General features: G+C 34.6%; 2 protein-coding genes across 2 annotated transcripts; one reads left to right on the top strand and one right to left on the bottom strand.

The window, feature by feature from the left end:
- Positions 1-9,592: 9,592 nt before the first annotated feature.
- LOC103328333 (ras-related protein Rab11D) lies at positions 9,593-15,354 on the top strand. The gene is made up of 2 exons (XM_008230726.3): positions 9,593-9,947; positions 14,700-15,354. Exons 1-2 carry the CDS (start codon positions 9,727-9,729, stop codon positions 15,133-15,135), a joined length of 657 nt encoding a protein of 218 aa, XP_008228948.2. The 5' UTR covers positions 9,593-9,726; the 3' UTR covers positions 15,136-15,354.
- A 1,129-nt stretch (positions 15,355-16,483) lies between these two features.
- On the bottom strand, positions 16,484-19,718 carry LOC103328332 (putative WRKY transcription factor 69). The gene is made up of 3 exons (XM_008230725.3): positions 19,383-19,718; positions 19,084-19,227; positions 16,484-17,175 (listed from the first exon to the last, which is right to left on the bottom strand). Exons 1-3 carry the CDS (start codon positions 19,523-19,525, stop codon positions 16,656-16,658), a joined length of 807 nt encoding a protein of 268 aa, XP_008228947.2. The 5' UTR covers positions 19,526-19,718; the 3' UTR covers positions 16,484-16,655.
- Between the last annotated feature and the right edge of the window lie 1,796 nt (positions 19,719-21,514).

The following is a 21,514-nucleotide window of genomic DNA, read 5'->3' as shown; positions in this document are numbered from 1 at the left end:
TCAGTTGATGCTAATATTATTACGTCTAAATAAAAAGAAGTCATCAACGATCGATCATGGTGCTGCAGTTGTACTGTTATGCCTCATGTCATGTCATGAATGAATCAGTTTATGAATGGTTAAATCATTGTTGTTTTGTAATGTTATCAAGGGCATTACAATGTGCAGTTGAGAGGGATGCATTATTTTTATGGAGATTTTTTTTCTTTCTTTTCTATGGAAATCAATGATGCATCTTAGATTTCTTGTTGTTTCGTTAGATGAGAAAACAATCAATGGCAGCAAGCAGGCAGGCCCTTTCTTTTGTGGTAACATGACAAATTTCTTACTCAGATCAGGTCTAGGTGATAATATCTTTTGTTTTGGCTCAACAAAGATGAACTATCATCAGTTTAAAAATGTAGCAGCTTCTTAAATTCCGACTCTGTATACGTTTACAAGACTCAAAATGGTTGGAGGCTTAGAAATGAGTTAATACTTTTCATGGTAGATTGGGTAAACAAATTATCCAAAATATATCATGACATTTGAGAGCATAATTGGGTGTAAAAAAAATATCATGACAACCTTAGCAAAATGTCCCATTGGCCTGAAAGTCATTTACCTTTCAAATGTAGTTTATTAATTTTATATGAATTATAGTTGAACTAACACATTAGTTGATCGTGAGTATGAGTTAACTCGTGTCCAGAGAATGTCTTGACTGTGAACGTGGCGTTGACCGTTGGACAAAGTGCCCAAGTGTCCGACACTCCGACACTTAGGCTTAGTGAATGCGATGCCATAACAATGAGGCTAGGCTATAAAAGATTATTTAGTTCCATCCTGCAAGTACATGTACAATTTTCTCTTTTAGTGTTGAAGTTTCCCATTGCCATTGTTTTAGTTACTCTCATATTGATCAGTAAGAAATCAGTAAGATATTTTTCTTCTTCTCTAAGCTTATGATTCATGTTTTGGTCTTTGCTATGTGTATCAGGTTTCATGTTTTGGTGTTTGTTTGTAAACGTGATCACTATTGTAATGTTTGGTGCTGTTGGTACATTAAAATATGAATATGATTAGGTAGGCTCGTAGCCTATCCGAGGGGAATTATGCCTATTCCTAATCCTATTTTAGGCTCATGTGTTGCAGCATATATACCTATTCATATTAAGTATGCACATTACATTACAGGCAGGATACACACACACACAGATTATATATATATATATATATATACACACACACATATATATGAGACACCTTAAAGGGTCGTTTGGTACGGCAGACTGTCATGGACTGGACTAAACTCAGGGACTATTTTGGATTAGCTCGAATTGGCCTAAGCTGAATTAAGCATTGACCTACGTTTGGTGCTGCTTCGAACTAAGAAGCTGAATTGTAAAAATAGTAAAGACCTATGTTTGGTGCTATGTGGGATTAAAAAAATTATTATTTTAATATTTAAACATAATAATTTTTAAATAATTAAATGTAAGTTTTTTTGTTATTATAATTACCAAATTGACATGTACATTTATTTTCCTCCAAACCAAAGGCTTTTTGTTGTTGTTAAAGTTACAAATTCCGCTGAGTTTATGTATAATTGAGTCTTTATTTGTATGCAAACACAAAAAAAATATGATTAATGTATAACAACCACCTACCTCAACTCATGCTTCAAGAATTTCAGGATATACATATATGCAAAACTTATAATTTACATGTAGATGTTAATGTCAGAATTTCTTCATATATGCAAAAAGTTATAAATTTTTCCTCTATGCCAAAGTTGTTCAATTCACTGCACATAATTATACCATTAATACATACAAATAAACATCCATAATTTCAAAATGAAACTAAGAAGCCCCACAACCATGAACCATCTGGCTCGCAATATGTTATACCATTTATGGTGTTTCCAAAATGAAGTCAATCTCATCAATGCATTATTTGTGGTGTTTCCAAAAAGATAGATGCATCAAATTTAGCTAGGCCATGTCCTCAAGTCAATGACCATACTACAGCTTAACTAGTTACATAAAAAATCTTATTGGATTGAACTAAACACATAAAGCAAAACTTCTCGTAGGACGTCCATAGCACCTGCTAGTTTTGCCTATGCGCTGCCTATGGTCATGAAAGGACAGAAGAAGAAGGGGCCTGCAAAAGAAAAAAGAGCAAGAAGATGTGAGAACAAAGTTCACATTAGCTGAACAAAGAAAAGAAAAGAATTAATGCACTTAAACAAAAAAAGCCAATCCTTCCCACTATCGCATAAGGTGCCAAATGGCTAACCCAATTGAATGAGAGAGACGAAAGGTTGCCAATCGATCATAAACTAAGCTAACTTTACTCTAGAAAACCATATACAACATAAACATGGGCAAGATATGTAGTCAATGTGTTGGCCAATCTCAGTCCTAAACTAATGAGAAAGGGGTCACCTAAAAAACTGTCGATTTCAGTCCTAAACTATGTTCTCAAACCTCCAGCAAAAATAGGACTTCCAACTTTGGATGACAACACAAGTCACCAAGACAAAATCAACCAAAGAAATAGAAAACACAACTCCATGTGCAAGACAACAAACCAAAACAAAAGCATACAAATTAACGATAACCAGATCTTTGATCAAACGAAAAACAATAATCATAGCAAAAGCATATAAACCAAGCAATGCAGATACCCATCAAACTCCCAATAATAGGAAAATAAACTAGAAACTAGAGATTGGAGACAAGTTTCTTCAATGTATGTGAAGATTGAACTTAACAAAAAACAAAATTAATAATAAAACCCTAGAAATTAGGAAGAAACAGAAGAAAGAAATGAAAAACAATTACAAACAAAGCCTACGACAATGACGTTGGGGCATCAAACTGTCATTTACTCAAGAAATATGTTAAGTTCAAGGAAAAGGACTCATCCTTATTATGTCTAAATAAAAGAAGATTATTAATGGTGTTTTCTAATTAATTTTCATTTTAGTCTTCTCTCTTTTTGTTCTGTTAGTATGTACAAGAAACTGCCATATTTCAAACACCAGGATAGGAATCAGGATGGCAAAACTATTGCAATATTATATTATGGCTCTGCTTGGTAGATTGGTTGAACAAATTAAGGAAAAATGTCCAAAATCAAACAACAAAGTCATGTTATGAATTAGCTATTCCATTGGAAATGGGAGAGAGCTCACATATGATATATTATATATACGTTATGTTGGATTGGGCAACTTGGACATGTTAGCTAGGTAGGAGGAGGACCTAGAAAACAATGGGATGGGTCATTATTTTTACACACAAACAATGGGAGATAAATTTACTGGTATTACACTACTACACAGATGTGGTGCTTGATTTTGCATCTTTACTCCACTCCTAATAATAATATCCTATAACAAACACATGTTATGTTGGAAAAAGCATCTGTTTATTTATTATATTAATATATAATCAAGCAACACAGCAGCGAAATTCTATAATGAGGCCTCCATATATGAACCTTAGAAGAATTTGACAAGATCAAAGTAATCCAAACGGCTAAAACTAGACCCTCACTTGAAGTCCATATATATGGACCTTATTATAGAACGACTCTGGAGACAACAAATTAGAACAAGACTGAATAAACAATAATCTTTCTTCAGTTCCCTTTGTAAAAAGTTCTCAATTTCAAGGGTTCAAAAGATTTGGCCCAGACACCAGCATGGTAATTTTCAGGTGGGTTAGGCAAGGACTCATTCTTAGCCGCAATGACAAGCCCATAAAAGATGCCTGATATATAAATGGTCTCTCCCGAAACTACCCTTTGAAAAACCAACTTGTTTGTGACTTTCTTGTTGTACTCCAAAACAGCCCACTTTCCCTTTTCTACCACAACTGGATCATTGGTGTTTACAGGCATCCAGGCACCAGGATATCAGTTTGTTGTAGCACTGGCGGTGGCAAGAGGAATGAGTAGAGTGATCATTAGTATCAGTGTGAGGAAGCAATGAGGATACATTGTAATTTAAATTTAAATTTCTGATGTGAATCTGATGAATGATAAATCAAAAGTTTTTCAGCTTTGATTTGAAGAAAATCTTATTGGGGCATGGTCTGTATATATACTATAGGGATTGGTTAGTTACAACTTACATTATATATTCATAAACAGGTAAGTAATTGAAGGATAGATATTCAGTGTGTCTTCCCACCCATTCAATTCAAAAGAATGGATTTCTTCTTTTTTTTTTTCAGAATTTAAAACAATGGATTTGGTTTTTAAAAATGGTAAAAGTAAACAAAATCAAGACAAAAGGATATGTCTGTAAAAGGAAAATTAAGTGAGATATAAAATGCTAATGAGAATAGGTTAAGTGTTCATTTGCTCTTTTGACTTCTTTTGGAATGTCATATTCCAAATCTAGAATTTGGTTCATGTTTATGGTCAAATTCATAACATTGTATTGAATCTGGTTTAAAAACATTAAAATTATTTCTAATTCAATACAATACAACGTTCCCTCTTAGTATTATGGTCAAGTTCATAATATGGTATAAAATGCATTGGGTGGTGTATTGATGTTTTGTTTTTAAAATTTTGAAGATAAGATGGGTGAAAATAGCAGCACTCTTAATAAATGTTAAAAGAATTTTAAGTCGCGGTTGCCTATGTTGCATGGACACAGATACACAACACGGGGACACATCAATTATTATTTTTATTATATAATAATACTTATATATATTTGAAAAAATAAATTATTGATGTTCATACTCCAATTTCACAATATCAAGCCTTTCAAATGTATTTTATTAATTTTATTAGAATTATAATTGAATTAACACATTATAATTGACCCTAAGTATAAGTTGACCCGTGTTCATAGAGGGTGTTGACTGTGTATGATAGGGGTGGCATTTTAAACCGCAAAAATCAACCGACAAATTACCGCAATGAAACCGCAATCGCGGTAAACCGAACCGCATTTGCAGTATTAAGAACCGAACCGCATTTGCTGTTGCGGTTGCAGTATTTGATTTTCAAAACTTGCGGTTACCGCAAACCGCAAAATATAACCGCACGAATGATGATGTTGAATTCTACAAGGAAATGAAACATATGACAACTTGTAAGTAATTAGTTTATTTATGCTAATGTTATTTATGCTTCTTCTTATAATAAAATGTATTAAACTATGTTGTTTTATTTGTAGATAACATTGGTGCTCAAACAATACAACGGGGTTCTTCAAATCTACTCACCACCAACACTTGAATTTGTAACTTTAGTTTGTAACATTGGTGCATTGCATTTTCCTTTTGGTTTGTAACTTTAATTAACTTTGAATTGGATTTTTCTTTTTGGTTGTAACTTTAATTCATTTTGCTTTGCATTTTCCTTTTGGTTTGTAACTTTAAAGGATTTGGAATTGGAATGCTTGAGAAGTTTAACTTTAATTGGAATGCTTGGAATTGTAACTTTAATTTTCTTAGGTTGTGAATGCTTGAGAAGTTGAGGAGATTGTGAATTTATATATGCTTAAGAAATTGAGATTTTGTATTTATTTATTTAGGTTGTGAATTTATATTTTTGTGAATGCTTGAGAACTTGCGATTTTAAACCGCAAAACGCGGTTCAAAAATCAGCAAACCGCAAATAGTCGATCGGTTTGCGGTTTGAGTAAAAATTCGCGGTTACCGAACCGCAACCACCCCTATATGAGGAGTGTTTTGATTGTGGACATGAGTGTCCGAGGCACAAGGAACTTGATTTGTTGTGGCACTAGCGATGGCAAGAAGAATGAGTAGCGTGGTCATCAGTATCAATGTAAGAAATAAATGAGGATACATTGTAATTTAAATTTCTGATGTGAATGTGATGAATGAGGAATCAAAAGTTTTTAAGAGAGTTGTTTCTTTTCATCTGTTAGGCTTACGCCTTATAAGGGTCGTTTGGTACGGCGAACTGTTATGGACTGGACTAAATCCTGTGACTGTTTTGAATTAGTTCGGATTGGTCTAAGCGGGATTAAGTACTAATCTACATTTAGTGTTGCGTTGGACTAAGAAGTTGGATTGTAAAAATAGCAAAGACCTATGTTTGGTGTTGTGTCGAACTAAAAAATAATTATTTAAATATTTAAATATAATAATTTTAGATAATTAAATATAATTTAATAAGATCTTACAACTATGAATATACTTTCTAAATACCAAATTTACATGTAGATGTTAAAGTCAGAATTTCTCCAAAAAATCATAACAAATCAACATAGAAATCATTCCAAAAATGCCATCAAGCCCATTCATAGCAATTTGGACCATGAAATTAAATTTGGCATCATGAGATACATGAAAAATTCAGAAATCTAGTCTTGCATCTATTTATTACAAAAGAGGGGACAAGTTATATAATAGATAAGCTAGACTACTCAACACAACCTCAAAAAAGACTAAAATTTGGTATGTTTTGGTGCCAAACCAATGATTGAGCATGTCATTAGTCCTCCAATGAAGCAACTCTTGAGAAACTCACCACTACATTTGTCTCGAATGCCCATGTGGTAGCCAAAATCAAAATCAAGAATTGCATTACCACCCCATTGCATAACCCAACTGAGTGCCACATTTTAGCACATAGTTGGAGTGCATGTTGTGCTATGGACTCTTGCACAACACCAGAAGCATTAAGCCCCCAAACCCAATTCTTCAAAGATTGAAACCTATTAATCTTATGAACAAAACCAATGGACTCTAACCCAGCAATAATGGCAACAAAATAAGACAAAGAAACAAGCAAACCTTTCGTGCATTTGGGTTTAGGAATCTGTGATGTTGTTGATATCCACGATTGAAAACCCATAAAGCCCACTTCAAGTACAAACAGATTCGTTCAATTGGTTGATGACCATGCTATTCACAACATTCATAGGCTCTGTAATTTCAGGTGGCCTGAAAGCATCATTAGAAACAAGAAACTCACTCTTGCAATCAAGACCCACATGGATGGCGCCCTCAGAATAGAGAAATATTTCAATTGCTTATCACTCATGCAATCAAATCTGTAGTGAAGGTCAATGGCAGAATTGTGTGGCAGAGTCGATACATGTTGCACCAAGATATCATGACGCAGGTGAAGAAGAAGAAGAAGAAACTGGTTTGCACTGTGTCGGACTCGCTTGTTCTATTCAGCGAGAGCGCTATTTTGTGAACCAATTTTCAGCATCACTATATTTGAAGGGTGAGCGAGCCCTTTTTTTCCCCATTGGACTATATAGTCTCATTTAAGTTAGTACATCCTCAAACCAAACATGGATTTCAAGTATTATTTTGTCCAGTCCAGGTTAGTGAGGCCTATCAAACATGCCTATACGGATAAGCCTTCATATTGGCAGTCTGACAAAGCTTGACATCTTGAATTTGAGACTATTTGTACCTAGATTCAAATTTGTGAGGGTGGAAGAGAGATTGCTTATGGATGGCGGAATTGAACCAGGGAGATTGTTTCGTGCCAAATTCAAGTGGGCCTTGTAAGGCCCAAGATTGAAAGATGAAGAGAAACAACTCTCTGAGTCATTTTTTCAATCCTCTTGATTTGACGCTTCTCTCACCCTTTTCTTTTCATTTATTCATAAACTATCTTTTAGAATTCATTTTATTTTTATAGATTTTGCACCTTTCATTTTCAATTTTGCTATGTTGGGAACCCTAGCTAGCTACCTATATGGGAAGGCAATCAATATGATGGAGAACTATGATGAATCTATCGCTGTCACTCACATATTTACCTCAATATATAATTACATGGATGAACCAAAATAGAAGTGAGGAGAAGAAAACTAAAGAGGAAGATAATGAGCAACATAAACAACTGAGTTTTGTCATTGTCAAGTCATCTTACTAGAGTTTTTGTCACTGTAAGGTATTCTGATCCAAATTTTTGTTATTATTAGATCATCTTATCAGAGTCACAAATATACATATCAAGCTAAATATATTAAGCATAACAAACATTTTGTTCATCATAATAATTGTATTTTATTTATTTTGATTGAGTTTTGTATTATTAAATTATTAAAAATATGTTATTATTCATATAAGAGAAAAATGAATTTAAAAAAATAAGATAAACCAAAAAAATTCTTTGATTTGAACTCACCCAATAAAAAATCCTTCAATTATCAAATAAAAAAAAAGAATAAACCATACTTTTATACAATATCTTATCTTTTTCAATATAGAGATCGGTCTCCATGGAAGCTTCATTAGAATAATTTTTAGGTTGAGGCATGTGTGATCACTATTTTTAAAAGTAACTTTCGCCCTTCCGGAACAATGTCGCAATAAACACTCGCAACACTTGACTCAGATGAAGAACTTGAATTTTTCTCTTGAGAAATAAACTAAAACTTGAAAGAACAATGCGGAGGAGTAAGCACAATGTGGAGGAGTGAGAAAATTGTTCGAATGTTGCTGCTCTTCTAAAAAGTTTATATAATGTTGGCTGCCTCTCTAAGGCGTTAGACCAATAAAAACACGTTTGAAAGCATGCCGGTTTTGCAAATAAAATTCCTACTGTTGCTGTTGAGGAGTTAAAATGCTGTAAATTTTGTTATATAGGAGTTGGCTATTCAATAATTGAGGCTAGGCATTAAAATTTGGGAGTTTCACTAAAACACCCAAAATGGGGGCTTAAATTATAAAAAAAAAACCCAAGCACTATTTAAACATCTAAACACACTCAAAACCCATCATTACACACACTCAAAATCCATTTATAAACACACCCAAAAAGTTAACTTTGGGGTTGATTTTGGGTGTGTTTCTATGTTTAAATAGTGCTTGGGTTTTTCTATAAATACATATCTAGGATTGGGTTTATTTATAAATTTGTATTAAAATTTGGGTGTGTCGTTACTATGCCCAATATCGAAGTTCAAATTATATATATAAAAAACTATATGAAATAGACTTTAGAAACACATCTAAAACTCATTTACAACATAACAAAGAGACTTTGAACTTCCTATAATTTACAAAACTGCCATCAATTTTCTTAAAACAAGCCCAACCTCAAAACCTCACCTAAAAAAAAAAAAAAAACCAAACCACTCAAAACAAATGAAATCCTAAAACCCTTAAAATTTCCTCACTTTAAAAAAAAATACCCAAAACACTTAAAATTTCCCCAATTTTAAGGATATGTGATCCGAACCCTCTTTTGTGATAGCCTCTCTATCTACATATGAAATTCTAATTTCACCACTGCAGTTCCCAATTTGATTTTAACAAGTAACCATAACACATGTTCCCGCCTTCTTTCATTTGCAAATTCCAACATTTTGGATTTTTGGGTAGCTTCCGCGTAAGAAAAGTAAGAATGTTTTTGTGTGAGTCAGTCCGTACTAGAAAAGTTGTGTGGCACCATTATCGTATTCTCGTGTCTTCGGCTATTATTCTCTTCCTAGATTTCAGCCAGACCAGTAAAATAGTCTCTATCATTTCCCATTTCAAAATCTTTACCTACAAAATCCTTCAATATATTAAAAACCAAATCTTTGCCTTTTTCTAAAAAAGAAAAATTTAAAGACCACCATATCCCCATTTGCTCTTACGCCAATTTTCAACACTTGTTAGACCAAACCAAGAAAAAAGCTGTGTCCTTTATGCTCGTTGCTCTTTGCTCCTTCTTTCTCTATTTCCTTCTCTCTATTTCTCCTCTCTCTCTCTCAGTAAGAAGTATATATCATATATGGCTGGGTACAAAGCTGATGATGACTATGATTACTTGTTCAAGCTGGTTTTGATTGGTGATTCTGGTGTAGGAAAATCAAACCTGCTTTCCAGGTTCACGAGGAACGAGTTTAATCTGGAGTCCAAGTCTACTATTGGGGTGGAGTTTGCTACCAAGACTATGAACGTTGATGGAAAAACCATTAAGGCTCAGATTTGGGACACTGCTGGCCAAGAGAGGTATGGCTTTTCTTTTTCCTTTGTTTATTGCCAAAAATTTTGGCTTTTGTGATGTGGGGTTTGATCGTTTTATCTGATTAGACATGGGTTTTCTCTAGACTATTGGAAAAACTTTGATTTTTACTATTTGGGGTTCGAGTTGGATTTGATTTTTACTATTTGGGGTTCGAGTTGGATTGTATGCTCTAGAGGCTTGTTCTTTCTGAAGATCAGATATCATAGGTTTGTTACTTTTCAAATTCTTCTGATGATTTATGATAGCTGTTCTTTCTTTCTGCTGAAATATTTAGGGATATGAAGCCTTAGGCAGATTGGTTTGTATATGTTAGTACTGAATCTGAGGTAAATAGAACGAATACAACATTTGGTTTTGTCAAAACGGTTTTTCCATAGTTTCTGAAAAATCATGGGGTTTTGATGTTTTTTTCTTTGTCTTCCTAAATCTTAGGCAATCATTTTGAAATTTTATCTGTAATAGATATAATCGCTTGGTGAAGTTTTGCATGCTTTGACTTTTGCAGTCCTTTTGTATGCTATCGTGCTCCTAGTGTGGCATGATATTATCCTTGGGGAAAGGATACTTTTGCTATGCAGAATTGGTTGAGCAAGCTATTATGTTACATCAAAATGAAATTTGATATTAACCCTTCTTATATGTTTACATGGCATTTTATGTGGTGAAAAATCATTTCATTCACTTGTTAATAAGTTGCAACATGTTGGAGGCATTGTTATCATCCCTATTGGCTATAGAGAAAACTAAGTGATTTAAACATCATCTACTCCATGACTGCCCTTGATTAAAATTTCTGAGTTTTATTATTATTATCATTATCTGTACTGGAGGGCAAAATGGATATTTTCTTTTTTCAAGTGCTCAATTTTTCTGGTGATGTAGATGAGAGTGTTTGAAATGTATTAGATATTACACTTTGATGTCACGTGCTCCCTGATGAAATGTTTCGTTAGGTAAATTATTACTAGTTTTTTATATAATATTTTGGCATAAAGAAAAAAGAATAGGATTTATCGAGGTGTAAATGGATAGGCCATTCTAGACCTTATGCATCTAAAGCACTATAGTTTGTCTACAGTGGGGATGTTATAGGTGTTAGGCACAAACATGCATTTCCAACACGTGTTATTTAGGGATTTAGTAACAAGGCATATTAATTAGGCTGTGTTGGAATATTATGTAGATAGGTAATAGATGATCATTGTAGAACTAAATATCAGAGAAGCGTGCATTTAATAGGGCCTGAGTCTCAACATGCTTTGGATGTAATACATAGGAAACATAGATTGTCTGTTCACTATACAACTTTCTTCATGTGAGAAGCTGTAAGACGCATTTCTTATTTTTTCTCATTTCATTACTCGGAAATTTGGGACTCAGAGTACTTGGTCCTTTGGAAGTGTATCCCTAACACGGACTATTCTTTGTTCTTTTTTATTACTTGGCTTGTTGGCAGTGTATGGAGGGGAGGTTTTTCAATTATTCATTGTTTGATATCAATTTTCAAGAATCATTGAAGCATTTATTTGTCTCCATTATGGCTACTTAATTGTAATTTGTTATTAAGCCAGTCTTAAAAGCTTTAATTTGCCAACTTGATGGCTGGAAAGTATTAAGTCCTAGGGTGAGTTAAAATTTGATAAGGTGATCATATCACCATTACAATATCATTATTAATGGAGAAAGAAAATAGGCAGATATTGCTTGACAAAAGAAAAACCGAACAGAGAAAAGGAGGTTTGAATGTAGGGGCTGTTCTTAATTTACCCTGTTCTGAAAAAATCTTCTTTATATTCATAGCATAGTAGAAAAACTTCTCTCTCTCTTTTTTTTTTTTTTTGTTATTAGTAGACTCACCTGAATAGTGCCCACAACCTACAAGATCCAAGCTGGATTGATGATGAAGAGGGAAGTCCAGTACATGAAACATGATGTATGCAGACTCAGCAAGTACGTCTGCCACCACATTTGCCTCTTTGATAACATGTTGGAGTTCTATGTGCTCCATGTGGAAGCTGAGTGTATATCTCTCATGACCAGCAACTGCTATGGCTTGTTTTTTCTTTTGGCTTGTGGTGCTGTCAATTACTAGTTTGGAGTCACTTTAGGGCTTTGCATTCTGCCATTGGAACAGTACCAAAGTCTAGGTCTGTAGTGTCTGCAAAGAGTGGGTTTTATTAGAGTTTTTTATGATAAAGCTAGATTTGACTTGATTGGTATTCTTTACTGGAGCATCTAAGTCTAAGAAGCACGGATACGCTGGTTGAGGTGCGTATCCCGTATCCAATACACTGGGGGATACGATACATTGTGAATACGTGCGGATACGCGACGGATACGTATCCGAGTAAACGGATACGGTCAACGACAAAAAGATATGCATATCTGACATTACAGATACGAGTATCCGATGTTTAGGATACGCATATCAGAAAACGTCTCCACTTCTTCTTTCAGATCTTCCTTCTTCTTCTATATAAATAAGAAGCCCAGATCTTCCTTCTTCTTCTTCATCCTTAAGAAGCCCAGATCTTCCTTTTTCTTCTTCATCCAGCGGCGCCCCTACTCATCAATTTCTTCTTCTTCATTCTTCATTGTCGGCGGCGTTGGGTTCTCTTCTCCATTTTCATTTTGTTTTCTCACACGTGCTTCTCTGTTCTTTTGACCAAAGGATTTTGTTTGTTTGTTTGTTTTTTTTTTTTTGGTCAAAGGATTTTGTTTGTTTAATACTCACAGTTTCACCCACACCCCACGTGATGGCTGGTCTTATCGTTTTGACAAAAGGATTTTGTTTTGTTTGTCTTATTAAAAGTAATAATATTATAACCAAGACAAGTGGAAGTATGTTAAAAGTAATAATATTATCATTTTTATGTTATTTAAAATATGTTTTAAATGATATATATTGTTATTTTTTATTTTTTTTTATTTTTTTTTTTAAATTGCCATATCCACGGCGTATCGTATCCTAATTTTTGGAAATTTATCGTATCCCCGTATCCGTATCCTTGTCCGTGCTTCTTAGATCTAAGTTGTGTTTAATGAAGTGCTCCTCTGGGGGTTTCCATTTGATCCTCTTTGTGGGAGGGGATTATTTGGGTTCTTTTTGTAAGATGTTGTATCTCAGGCGAAGTCTGAGAGACATTTAGTAGCAATAGTAATGGCCTGAATAGGGTTAGGCTTGTGGTTCTTGAATAACGTTGCACACCATGTTCCCGGAGCTCCCAACACAAGGCCGACGGTTTTTCCAACAAATTACTAGTGTCATTCCCTGCTTGTGATCTGTTTGTTCTCTGTATCTTCAACCCAATCGAGAAAAGGTAAGTTTGTGTTAGGGTATTGGCAGACCATGCCAACACACATCTAGACACTTTTCAGAACTGGACATTATGTCAACTAGTGGTCAATGTTTTCCACCACCTCTACACAAAAGAGGCATGCCTGGTCTATATTTGGATTAAATATTGCAATCCACAGTTTCGTTTTAAGCCTTCTTTGTAGAAAGATGCACCTGAAGAATTTGATTTTTTGCAATATGTTCAGGTTCCAGATATTTTTTTAGAGGAGGTGCTCTAGGGTGTGTTCCTCTGTCCCCTCATTTGCATCCAAGTTGTTGATTTGATAGAAAAATGACCATCTGGCTTGATGTTGTCTTTATATTGAATGTCTTTAGAAATGAATTTGAAGTTATATGCTAAAGTGCACTTTCAGTCATTACCTACAAACAATCCTCAGAGGAAAAGAAGGAATTTTGAAAACTTTCAATTTTGAGTTTTGTTCGTAAAGTGTAATGAACCTCTGCAGTGCTCTTAACTGCCATTTATTTCTGTTTAGTTCATGGAAATACCTGTATTTTCCATCTGCTGTAGTATGAAACCTTACTTCGATGTTTGGCTTCGGGAAAACTTTTTGTTTTTTATCCCACCGTATTTCTAGCTTTCATTGTGACAACACTCCTCTCCTATGAGTTAATTGTCATGTTAGAACAATAGTTTACCTGATTAGCATTCGCAAATGCTTTTGACTTTCATATATCCGTACTCAAAATACACAAGTTACTGCTTTAGTTCGTTTCATATGTATGTTTGTTATTTTTGCTAGCTGCCTGTAAGTGATTGATTCCTGTTGAGTCCTGGTGTGGAGAATATAATTTTTAGGAAAAGCTTGAACGGCTAACAACACTAACTGCATTTGGTAACACCAGGTTCACTGAGGGACAGATAAACCAGCTGGCTGCCGCCTTATTGTTGATGCTGCCTGGGACTATAGCATGTTTTGTCTAATTCGTGGTTCAGTATATGCTAATTACCATGATTTGTTGTGCCAATAACTACACCTTAGGGCATTTGAACATGAGTTGCATGAATGTTCAATTTTCAGTGGAGCTAACTGTTATCAGGGCATTTTATTTTCACCAATTCATGATGTTGTATTGGTATCTAAAATGTTATCAGATGGCATAAATGCTTGATTTTCATCCCCAGTCCCATTCTGCGTGCAAAGCTGCAAATAGTTGGACTGCTATATTTTCATGTGCATCATATTTTGTCTCCGTGGGAATCTACCTAAATTGAGTGTCATGTCCAACTGGAAATTATATCAAATCAATGTCTGGTCATTTCCCCGCTAGAGAATACTGCTATAGTTGCAAGTTGGTATTTAAAATTCTAACATTAATGATTTGTGTCAAATTAACAGCTGTTTTGTAGTTTCCACTAATTTCCTTTTTCTTATAGATATCGAGCCATTACAAGTGCATACTACCGAGGAGCCGTGGGTGCTTTGCTAGTGTATGATGTAACTCGGGGAGCCACATTTGAGAATGTAGCAAGGTGGTTGAAGGAGTTGAGGGACCATACTGACCCCAACATTGTAGTCATGCTCATTGGCAACAAATCAGATCTTCGCCATCTGGTGGCCGTCTCAAAAGAGGATGGTAAATCTTTTGCTGAAAGAGAGTCCCTCTACTTCATGGAAACTTCTGCATTGGAAGCAACCAATGTAGAAAGTGCATTTACTGAAGTCTTGACTCAAATATACCGGGTAGTAAGCAAGAGGGCAGTTGAGGCAGGCAACAACGGAAGTGCTACTGCCGTTCCGTCCAAAGGACAGACCATAAATGTCAAAGATGATGGTTCTGTTTTTAAGAGAATTGGATGCTGCTCAAACTAGACTTGGTAATTCTTTCTGCTGGTGTTTTTTTACTTCTTTTTTTTATATATAAATTTGTTTTTTTTCCCTTCTCTTTGTATATGATCACCGGCAGTGAAACTTGTATGTCAGATATATTGTTTGCAAAAATTGCCTACTAGGCAAGGGTCTGTATACGTAACTTGTAGCCCCCAGGTGACATTTGTTTGCTTGTTATAGTATTTTAGCAAATTCACCCCATTGGTTTTCTTGCAAAATCATGAGGAAACTAATAATGGGCCCGAAAAAGTTCCTAGTTGCAATTGGTGACCTGGGCTTAAAGACTTTTGAGCATGCTTTGAAGCCTTTTCTAAAACTAGAACAACCAAACAAAAGCAAATTTCAATTATTATTAGGGATATGTTAGAGTCAGATTGTTAACATGTAATGCACATGAAGTCCGCATCTCATTAACGCTTAGAAATGACTTGCGATTGTGCGATTGACCTCAACAAATTCTTTGGTTCTCATATCGTTGGAAGGGAAACAGTGTTTAGTAACCAAGGGTGTTGTGTCGACGATCCACGACGATGTTGATTGTGAGTGGCTTTCGATAAGTCATGTCGACGCATGAGGCATTCATTGTTGTATCTGACCTTAACAAAATCTTTAGAGCATCCACAATGGGACGGTGTATATGGGGGTGTATGTTAAATATACACCCCTTGTCATCGAAATCGTCTCTAATAGGGAGATGTAAATGAATGTAAATATACATCACTATCATGGAGATATAAAATAAAATGTACATTTACATCTATTTTTTGTAGGTTGGACCCACCCGAGAAAATAGAGGAAAAATTATATATCTTAGATTTACATCGTTTCCCATTGGAGGAAAAACGTATTTAAACCCTCAAATATGTAAAGGATATGTAAAAGTGGTTTTATACTCCCAAAAATACACCCCACTGTGGATGCTCTTATAGTGTGCTTATCCATGGATTGGCGTGGATGAAGACAAAGAAATTAGTATAGAAGATGCCCTAGTATGTTTTCTTATTATTTCAACCAAAAAAAAAAAAAGAATAATAAAGGCCGTACTCCAAATGTCCAAGGTTTTTCGTGTTATTATATGATGTCAATCAAATTTTAAGAATGTTATCTTTAGATCTGGTCGGCAATAATATCAAAACTACTACAAGTACAAGGTGAATTAATAATCATAAACATGGCAGCGGGAAAATGATGTCCCGATTTTAATTTTTTTTCCTCTTCTTTATTCTTTGCGTTTGTCCAAGAAAAATTTGTACAAAACAATACCAAAACAATTTTAAAAAAATTATGAAACATAATTTATACAAGAAAATTTGTAGCTTCTTAGGGTCCATTCAATCAACAAATAATGATATTAAACACCGAGTAAATATTAGGGTTACCATATTTTTTTACCACGTGATACGACAGTTGATGTGTAAACTAACAACTGTCTTACCCACTTTGTGATTAAAAAATGTGGTTCCTATACTCTCAACCATTTGATTCAATGTCTACGGTTTTTATCATCTACTATTGCAACAAGGAACTACACTTAAACTACATCTCCGGTTCTGCTCGTCCGATTCCACCATCTTGTGTCGGAAAATCACTGAACCCTCCGGTAACTCGCCCAGGTCGGCGAACAAATACTCGTCCTCCTCATCTCCCAACCTCGTTGCCACGTCATAATCAGCGCAACTACTATTTCCCGCACAAATCGGACTTTCTAGAACAGCTGTCGATGCCACGTCACTGAACCAACCGAAGGCACTAAGCAACGTGGCCGAGTCGTCACTAAGGTCAAGGTCGACTTGGCTCGCAAAAATTGTGAGCTCCTCTTCATTGGGTGTGACTGTTTTGGCAAGAAGTTCGGGTTCGGCGTTGGGTGACGTGGTGGTGGAGGTTTGGTGTGGCTTGGTGGTGGGCTTGGGGTGGTTGTGCTCACAAGCATAGGTGATCAAGAGCATTGTGGGGTCCACACGACTTCTCTCCACTTGTTTCCTTGCCGGGCAACCCTTGGAGCTACTACATCGATAATATCCCCTGCAAAAAGTGCCAAATGTGAATTAAATAAAATCATTAACAAACAAGTAGTTAAAACAAACGCCATCAATAAAAAATTTGTAGTCGTATCATAATCAAAATCTTATATAAAGATTTGTGTCACATTTAACACATTTGAAAGAGAGCAAACTTATTTTTTATTAACAAAGAAGCATACATTATTTTCGAATGAGGGTGTTTGTGTTAAAAATAGAGTGGTGATTTCTCCACTCATTTTTCTCCTATTTTATCCACTTACACTCCTTTTTATAACTAAAAAGGAGTGTAAGTGGATAAAATAGGAGTGGGGAAATCATTGCCCTAAAAATAATGTCGTTTACCAAAGTCTTGTAAAGTGGGCTTGTAACTGAGTTGCTAGTATAATGAGCTAAATCAAGTAAGCAAGGTGGTCTTAATCTGTTCATCATTACAAGTAGGTGAAGCCTCATTAAGCATGTCTCAAACCCTCATGTGAGTGGGTAGCACAAGATATTACTAAATCCTAAATCCTAAATTAACTTTTAAATCTCAAAATGAGGTCGCTTTACATGTAAACATGTAAAAGCTATACGGAAGATGCATCTACTAACTATATATAGCTCGGGAAATTCTTCTAAAATTTAGAAAATATTCAGAAACCAATTGTTCTTTCTCAAACTTCATATTTTCTTAATAGAATGAGACATGCGACATTTCTCTTTTTGCTTAGGAATAGGGAGGGAGATTTCTCACAAACATTACCATGTTGCCATGAGGATTCAAACCAAAGACTATTTGTCTACAAATTAAGGCTATTTGCCACTAGGCTAGACCCCCTTGACATAAAAGTAAAACTTCATATTCTTTTTTCTTTTTTTTCATATAAAATATATTTTTACATCTCAATGTTCAATATTACTATTTGTACCACATTTATTGACGACCTTATTGACCACCTCGTCTCTAATAAAGGTGGACTATACTATTGTATGTGGGACTCACTCATATTAGAGAGGTGGTCAACAATGTGGTCAGTAAATATGGTACAAATAGCAATATTCCCGTAAATTATTGCCAAATGAAAGTCCACGGCAATTATATATTAGGTTTCTAGGAAAAACCATATTTTTGCATGACATATTATACAAATACCCATATAGAGCCTATTTGAAGAGAAAAACTCAAAGCTAGCCACTTGTCCTTTTTTAATTGGTTCTTAGTGTGTTAAAATCTTCTAAGAGCCAATTAGAAAATGACAAACGGCTAGTTTTGCTAGTTTTTAGTTTTTTTTCTTTAAATAGGCTCTATATGGATACTTGTAGAATGGACCTATTCATGAAAAACCCATTATATATTGTGGTTCAATTAACCTTAAAATCTTGAGAAAGGGTGAGAGAGAATCTGTCATTTTTGAACTGGGTCCTAGAGCGTGCTTTTCACGACATGTGGTGAGAGCGTGGACGGTGTTCCCTACTACGACAGCAGGCGCATTTTAATAGAGCCGCCTTCATAGACTAAAATACGCCGCAGTGTAGCAAATGAAAGACACTAAATAATCAATACATCATTGATTAAAAAAAATAAAAAATATAATCAATACAACATCCGGCGGCGAATACAAGAAAATTACATGCCTAATCCACCACGAAATTTATGAAGCTCAATGCATCAATTATTTTATTTTTCTTCATTTTCCACCCAAAAAAAAAATTAATTGAGTGGATTTTTTAGGATTTTCAAAATACTATAAAAATATAATCTCTTGAATTTAAACCATATAATATATGATATTCACATACTAAATGATTAAAATTACTGCATCTGTAATATTCTTTTTGTCTCGAAAAATTCTAAATTCAAATCTCATGAACGATAGTTGTTGAATTTAAAAAAAAATTGTACTGAGAAAAATATAAAGATGAATAATACCTGGGATATGGAGACCCTTTGATGGGCTTTTGGCCGTACTTCCTCCAAGCCCAAGAATCGGACGGTGGATGGCCCTCCCCTTTGCTCTTGGATCCCTCCACGTCACCGATCGGTACTGTCACCACCCTCTTCTGCACTCCCCTCCTAAAACAGAAACCAACAGAACCAACCATTATAACGGTCAATTTAATTTCCAAAATTATAAACAACCATACAATTTTTTTTTCCTTTTTTTGCAAAAGAAAAAACCCAAAAAGAGAAAGAAAAAAAAAAACCTTGTTAATTAATTAATTAATTACCTTTTCTTGGGTGATGGGGCAGTGGCCACCTTTGTCTCCTCCCCTGAGGAGGGAGAGCCCGGACCATTCTCTGACGTCATGGGCTGATCAGGGTCTGCTGGGTCAGTCCCAAATGGGGAAATTCTGTAGAATTGTGGGTCCATAGGGTCAAGAGGCTCAAGAGGAACTTTGTTGGCTATATTATTCTAGGGTTTTTGGGTGGCAAAGATGAACATGGATTTTCCCGGAAAATAGTGAGAAAATTAAGAAGTGTTTGGCAGAAGAGAAAGTAGGGGCTGAGGTTGGGGAAGGGGGGGAAGAGTGTTGAGGGGAAAATAAAATGGGGTTGGGGTTGGGGTTGGGGGGGTGTTTAATATCGTCATGTTGACAGATGGGCAGCTAAGTAGTTTATTAGGGACGTGCAAGCAAATAAGCACTAAAATACACAAAATGTATGTATAAAAGTATAAAGTTCGATGATTGGGTGAGGCTGAGTTCATCGTAAGATGCTGTGGGATCATGAAATGATTGGATTGGATTGGATTAGATGGGATTGGGATGGGACAACAAACGGTCCAAAATCAAGTGGGGGAGGTTTGATATGGAAAGGAGAAATAAAAAGGTGGAAGAATGATCAAGTGGAGAGGGAGTCACATTAATATTTTTGTATAGTTGGATTCTTTCAAGAATATGGATAAAACATGTTTTTAATAAATAAAGTGACTTTGTTTCATGTGAATGGATTGTGGCAATAGCAGAACCTTGGAGTTGCCAAATCATTAGTGAAAAAAATAAAAAGTTTATTTGAGAGATATTTTTTGGATTTTATTATAATATATGGTTAATCGTTTTATTAGTCCCTAAATTTAGACCCGATTTGCATTTGAGTACCTCAATTTTCAAAATGGTTCCCGTGGTCCTTTAATGGTCTTACTGTAAATTTTGTTAACTTTTCTGTTAAGTACAAGAGCAAAATGGTATTTTTGTATTAAAATTGATTAAAATATAAATAAAAAAATAAAAAACTAAAAAAATTAAAATTAAACTCTCTCTCTCCCCCTCTATTCTGATTTCTACTCCCCCAAACTTGATTTTTCTTTTTCTTTTTTGGTTTTTTATATATTTGATTTTATTGTTATTTTAAAGATATGATTTTTTATTCATTTTTTTGGTTTTAATATAAAAAATACCATTTTGCCCTTGCATTTAACAGAAAAAGTTAACAAAATTGATGACAAGATCATTTGTCCAAACGAAACTAAAGTTAAAGGACCATGGGAACTATTTGGAAATTGAGATACGCAGATGCAAATCGGATCAAAATTCAGGGACTACTAAAAAGATTAACAATAATCTGAGCTGTTTATTTTCCAAATCTTGATTCATGAGCCAGTTTTGGAAAAAAGAAAATTAAATATTCGATAAATCATAAACTAATAAGACATCTAATTATGATGAAATGAATACACGACAATATTTCCAAAAGTAAAACACTAAAATAACTACCATTTAATCAATTGAATACATGTTTTTTAATTTTGGTATATATATATTTTGCATAGAAAGTTTATATTTATTTTCAATACAAGTAATATTGGAGAGGGGAGTATTTAAACTCGATACCTCAATTTAAGTGCATGAATATTGCTCTTATCCACTTGATCTATAAGATAAGCCCTTTGCTATCTCCATCCAATAAGGCAATCAAGGGCGGATCCATGCTTGGACTAGAGTAGGCTCTAGCCTAGTGTTGACTTTGGAAAGAGACAAATTAGGCTTAGTTGTGTAAGTTCAATCTATAAAAATTAAATAATAGCCCACCATTTTTTCTAGAAAGCAACCCATATCTACAGCCAAATACTTTAATACTTCAATTACTAATTTTTTTTTCTCTCTTCTTTGATTTATTCTGCTTTGATTTGGCTCAAATAATGTTTATATGTCTCTCTAATTTTATTTTATTTTTCGAATTTATTGATGTTGCTTCTTTTGGAAATATTAAAATATGGACTCTCCCTAACTAAACCACTCTGCTGACCCAAAGTCCTCGAGCTTCAAATTGTTCTTCGTTTAAGCCTTTGAATTTTGGTTTTTCTAGGTTTTCTTTGTTTAGATATCTCTCTAAAAAATAGTTTTTTTTTTAATAATGAATT

The sequence above is a fragment of the Prunus mume genome, linkage group LG4 (assembly GCF_029339155.1).
Source record: "Prunus mume cultivar Tortuosa linkage group LG4, ASM2933915v1, whole genome shotgun sequence".
In the NCBI taxonomy this organism is placed as follows: Eukaryota; Viridiplantae; Streptophyta; class Magnoliopsida; order Rosales; family Rosaceae; genus Prunus; species Prunus mume.
Note: the sequence above shows the minus strand (reverse complement) of the source record. Positions and strands in the feature narration are given on the sequence as shown.